The sequence below is a fragment of the Polyodon spathula genome, chromosome 5 (assembly GCF_017654505.1).
Source record: "Polyodon spathula isolate WHYD16114869_AA chromosome 5, ASM1765450v1, whole genome shotgun sequence".
NCBI classification, from domain to species: Eukaryota; Metazoa; Chordata; class Actinopteri; order Acipenseriformes; family Polyodontidae; genus Polyodon; species Polyodon spathula.
Genome location: NC_054538.1, coordinates 72916096 through 72922400, shown reverse-complemented (window position 1 = coordinate 72922400; position 6305 = coordinate 72916096). Strand labels below are relative to the sequence as shown.

The window sequence follows — 6305 nt, the reverse complement described above, 5'->3', positions numbered from 1 at the left end:
CACTATTTAAAATGTAAATAACATTATGTATGTGCCCAATGAGCTAATGATATAAAACTGACTGTTGGGTTTTGTGCATCAGTATATATATATATATATATATACACACACACACACACTATAGGAAGTTATACTTGAAATTCACATTCTGTGCATGAAAAGCCTTGGTATTTAGAAATCTGATTTTAATCCCCAGTGAAGCATACAGTTACATTTCTAGTGTACATTTCAATATCAGGTTTGTTAAATGATGCTAATCATGTAAGTTATATCTTGGAATAGGTTCTGAAAGACCAAAAACCCCTTTTTTTGCCCATCAGTGTTCAATCTATGAATCATTCTACAGTTTTGCAGTTTTAGTCCAAGTCACACATGATTAATGATGAACCACTAGAATGAAAAACAGCACGACTTTTTTTTTTTTTTTTTACAGCACTTGTTTCTGGTGCTATCTGCAGGCCTACTGATAATTAAGTTTCATTCAAGGGTATCAACAATCACATACCTGTAGGGGGATGTGTTCCCTCTGGGCCAAAACTCAGCCAAAGGGAAAACATGACAGAGAACAATAAGCTGTAGCAGTGAGCTTTCCTTCAAATACTACTCTACTCTGTGAAAATGCCATGACTTTCTTTCAAAGGACAGCAACGAAGTTAACCACAGTGCTATGGCACTTTGCAATACTGTAGTCAGTAAAAAAAAAAAAAAAAAAAAAAAACTACCTGAAAAGGTGAAGGTGGTGCTGTTGGATGTTTGGCAGTAGCAGCAGCGATGACTCATGCAACCAGCTACCCTGCACGACCATCTGCACAAGGTTACAGATGCTCAGAGCTGTGACCAGCCAGCCCTCATTTGCAGCAACATCCAACATTGCCTGAAAAAGAATACAGGGTTATAACATCATTTGACAATTTACTTTCTTTAAGAAGTTCAATTTTTTTACCTGACGTTACCATTCATTCTAGAAATTCAAACCATAGCTGTATGTTGCATTCATTAAAGTACTTCAAACCCCACAGCTTTGTCTGTAATCATTCTGTCAGCAATGTTGTCACTCACAAACTGTCCTTGTCAAGGATCCTGTGAAACAAGCAAGAAAAACTAATCTGCACAGCCAATAATTGTTTTTTTTTGTATTACTCCAACAAGAATTCTAATTAATGAAGGACTTTTAGCCAATGGGGGTGCAATTCAATGAACAGTGAAGACTACCTGTAGTCATCCTTTTGTACAAGAAATATGTTGAAGGTACCATCACAGTGATGAAATGTTATTGTTGGATAAGTCTCTACACGTACTGTAAATTATTTTAATAGATTTGTTCAATAATGGACGAAATATTGCGACTTGTTATAATTGGTCTCAATGCCCTCCTGCTTTGTGCAAATTATTTTTTTCTGTATTTATAAATTTAGAGTGACCAATTATTATTTAATTTACCCCCCAATTTGGAATGTCCAATTCTGTTTTTTCTCCTCACTGCAGGGGGTCCCAACACAGCACAGACGTTCTGAGGGCATGCGACTGTCCTCTCACAAGCCTAAAGCCAGAATCACTTTTACGCCGAGCAATCCAGAGCAGAGGTGGGAGGACTATCTATCCCGGAGAACAGAGATCAGCCCTGCTTTTTATCCACTCTGAATGTGCTCGCTGTCTGGCCAGAAAGGTTTGCTGTTGTGCGATGAAGAGAAAGAGTCCCTGCTGGTTTCCCATCCCCCACCCTGGGAGTGTCTGAACCAATGTGACGGCCCCTTTGGAGTCCCCAGCAAAGTTTGGCCTCTTTGCACAACCTGGCTGCAAACCGTGCCATCCAAGCTGTGTGACTCACCCTGTGCTCCCAGCAACAGCGCTTTAACTGGATGAGCCACTTGGGGAACCCACGTGCAAAAACTGTGACCAGAAAGGGAAACTCCTTTCTCAGACTTCCATTAGGTCACGATTTTGTCTAGTGGATGTCAGTTGATGCTGCAAATTAGATTTCCATTAATATGCCATCCGATGATCGTAACACATCGTGAGCCTTTCAGCACCATGCTACCAACTGAAAGGTCCTAAAGTCACTATGTGTTTTATACCTTGTGCATACCTTGCATTATTTATGCAAACCAGACCAGCCAATGGAGGATAACATTCTTGCCAGTCATGGGATTGTTTTTACTACCTGTATTTACAGACTATTTTTTAAAAATAAAATATACAAATTACTTGTCAGGATAGTGGTCAACATCTTACACTGTCTCAAATAAACTGCATGTAAACCAAATGCCATACTTTAAACAGGTGTCCACTCAGAGAAGACAGTCAAATGTTTGTCAAGTCATCTGTGGCTGTTTTGAAATGCATATTTAAAGACCTGGGTTTTTGTGGCTCATGCTTTCTAAACATTACAAACCAAATGTCACCGGCTTATTTATGACTGAAAGTTCATAAACAGACAGAAGGCTGCATGGCACTTAATACCTAGGCTGTATATCTGATCAAATTCTCAATAGACACACAAGAGGCTGAATTTACTTAAGGCAAACAAAACAGGCAAATCCTCTTTAAACAGAGGTGGTATTTACGCAAGCAGCACTATTTCAAGTAAATGATAGAGCGCTTGTTTCCCCAAAAAAGTCAAAAAAAAGAAAAGAACAACAACCCAACCTCAAAGTCTCAATTATGATTGTTTTAAGAGTGTTGCTTTAATGATGTCAAGTAACTAACTACACCCCACAGCTTGTAACTTGTGTTCACACATCCTATGGGAAAGGAGTTATTTGCTTTTTTGTAGTACAGCAGTAATATGTGGCAGTAGATCTTCATATTTCCATGCGTCTTAAGTCATTTTTACAATCATCACTAAACATTTGGGTTCCCCTATCTCCCTTATAATCTAGTGCAACAACTATTGAGTCTCCCTTTGGAAGATATGATCTATTTACTGTTGCACTGCAGTAAAATACATTCAGAAACCATCTTTGCAAGGTGAGACATATCCTGGTGTTTTCCCCACAGAGGTTATTTATTGACTCATTAATCAACATTGATGAAAACAATCAAATAAATACAGTGTAAGAACTAGTTTATATAGTATAGGTGGTCAATACTGTGGCTGGTTACATCATTAAAATAGACCCTAAATACAGGGTGGGGGCAGGGGTGGAGTATGCAGGGTTACATTACAAACACCAGGTGCTTGCAAAACTATGTGCTTGAGAGGGAGGCACCAATTATCTGCTGTTTTGATAACACAACAGCCAATAAGACAGATACATACATTGAATTATGCTTTCCTATATAATCAGAGTGAAACAGAGGGAACCTACAGGAACTGCTGAATTTATCCTGAAATCATGTGAATCACTACAATTTAGCACATGTGGAGGCCACTTAACTTGGTGTGTGATTTTGAAGGCGATTGGTTACACCTGAGCCAATTTAGGATTGCCATATATATATATATATATATATATATATATATATATATATATATATATATATATATATATATATATATACACACACACACACACTATATATATATATATATATATATATATATATATATATATATATATATTATATAGAGAGAGAGAGAGAGAGAGAGAGAGAGAGAGAGAGAGAGAGAGAGAGAGAGAGAGAGAGAGAGAGAGAGAGAGAGAGAGACGCACACACACACACATACATACAAATACATATAAACACACACACACACTTAAGACTGAAGTGAAGAGAAACAGTTGCCACCAACCCATCTCCCCTGAATCTTCTACTGCTCTCATATAAAGGTTAGCATTCAGGAAGCTCAGCTGCTGTCTAAAAACTTAATTTATCAAAAAGTCATTTCCTAGCTGTAACTATGACTAAAAGCACTTCAAGTATGCCAGTAAGCCTTCAAGTTAATCAAAATGCTAATGCAGTACAAATTAAAGTTGTGATTAACATTTCACAGTAGCTGCTTGAGCAAATTGATCACATGAATGGGTTACGCATTACTCATTTCCCCTCAGCCTGGAATGGGAAAAAGGTTGGTCATGGGGTAGAGATGGATTGCTTGCAAGCCTCACATCATCATTAAACTGTCCACAGGCTAGCAGAGAACAGCTTCGAATCAAATGAAGAATTCCACCACACATTTTTTGTTAGCTCTAAAAGGTGGTTTGCCTGAAGCTCCGAATTAAAGCACACATTTTACACATTAGTTATTCTACCAGTGCTAATAGTTCAAAACAGCCGTATAAGCCTATAAAGGGATATATGGCATATGTAAGGCTTTTTATATATCATTTCTATATTTCAGTTTCTCATGAAATTGCCTCTTTTTAAAAGTTCAGATAGGTATGGTTTCCTCAGACATAGATGGTTCTTCACCATTTGCCTTTTTTTGAATAATATATTTCACAAGAACTATAAAAAAAACAAACGTAAATTATGAACAAATAAGGACACAAATATCATTTTGCTGTGACGTATGTAGTTTCGTCAGAAGAGCTAGTCACCCCTTGTACAGTGAAAAGGTCATTCAGACAGTTAATATCCCAAACCAAATCAATCACTGTCAATAGACATAAAGAAAGATCGGTTTCTACAGTCCGACTGGTGATGTGTGGTTCAACTAAAGACGCCTCCATGCATGGACAATTAGAAGCAGATTTAAGCGCCTGCACTTGTAGTCATTCCAGTCATGTGATAAACAAGGTGATGTCCCTGGGCAGCAGTTAGGGAAGTCCTGTGTACAATCTTTTTTTTTTTTTTTTTTTTTTTTGTTTTGTTTTAATGATAGTCAGCCTGTGTCTCACTCGCTTGCTGTAAATGACTTTAACCATTCCAAACCGAAATCCTTTATTCTCCATTCTCCCATGACACACGCTTTCCTCTGAGATTTAATTTCACTATACAAGCAGACATGCATTTAACATCCCTATAAAAAAGAATAATTTACTATTCCTAGTTGCACAGTTAACATTTCAATACCTTGGTGTAATACTTCTCTTTATTTTGATCTGGCTCAAATTTCTTACATCCTTTTGAAACCAGAGACGTAAAATATTCTGTTGATATAAATATCTACACATACATTTTAGTAGGTTTGTAGAATTCATGGACATTATATACAGCTCAATAAAAACTTTACACATGTGCATAGCAAAGTATTTCCTCTATAAATGCTTCATAAGTCATGTCAAAGAAGTGCAAGTTTATTTCTTAACGATAACAAATGAAAACATGCAAAGTGTGATTTCTGAACTGACAGCTCAGGGAAGTAATGGAAAGTATGAAAGACTTTTTATTAACTGTCTGTATTTTTGTATAATTTAAATGGTACTTGTGAAAAGTGACACAATTATAATTAGTTAGATTAACTACACATTACCAGATGGTAAAGATCGAGTCCAAGAGGGTTTTAAATGAGCACAAAATGTAAATTAAAACATGTGCACTATAGAAAAGCATGTAAGTTTTCTTGTACTATTGAGTAAATCTCAATATAATTTAACAATGTGTGAATGCAAATGTATATGTGTTTAGTGCTTTACTGATGCAGAACTTATTATACCCAAAAAGTAATCTTGAATGTTATTCAAAGAATTTAGGGATTAAGGATATTTAACCACAAACAAGTTACTGTAAAAATCCTGAAACTACTGGTTACTGCAACACATTTAACTATAGCCAGTCTGTTACTGGCTTGACGAAAGCACTGGACTGGTGGTGCTCCTTTTTTTGATGACCTTCATCAACTTGCAGAAAGGATGTTGGCTCAATTTGATCGATCTTCCACAGCCATTTAAATTGGGGTTAGATTTGGAGATGAGATTCTTAACCACCTCTTTATGCCAAAAAAAATCCACACACAAATAGATCCACACGTCTTTTATTTATTTGCCTTCATTTGTATTTTGCTAAAAGCCTTTATCCCCCCCCCAGCTAACGGAATTGGTTTCTGTGACTTTTTAAATCGTGTATATTTTTGGAGGGCTTTACATACCTGGCATATTCGAATGGCATTGTCCAGCACAGTCTTGGTATCGGTTGCATAGTCCGGGCAAGGCAGTGCAGCTCGGCTGAAGTGGGCTTGAAGCAGCAGGTGAGTCTTGGTGTGAGCGCTGTCAAATGAATGGGGGTTCACTTCAATGGGAAGACGACGGGCCAGTTCACTGTTCATCTGGTCCTCGTTGTGTCTGACTGGCAGCTCTGCATACTCTTCTGCATCCTAAAGGAAGGGGCACAGTAAACACTACCCAAAATAAAACACATTTCCCTTTTTAAGTGACAGTCAGCTTACAGTTGAGTTAAACACTACACAGCTTGGAAACAAATGG

At 37.3% G+C, this 6305-nt stretch overlaps 1 protein-coding gene across 1 annotated transcript in view; it reads right to left on the bottom strand.

The window, feature by feature from the left end:
- The window catches only part of ascc3 (activating signal cointegrator 1 complex subunit 3), a 260436-nt gene that overhangs the window by 8011 nt on the left and 246120 nt on the right, over positions 1-6305 (bottom strand). The window contains exons 36-37 of the mRNA XM_041251261.1: positions 5972-6196; positions 723-874 (exon numbers count right to left, since the gene is read on the bottom strand). Of these exons, the coding sequence (XP_041107195.1) occupies positions 723-874; positions 5972-6196 (377 nt within the window). The remainder of the gene's footprint in view (positions 1-722; positions 875-5971; positions 6197-6305) is intronic.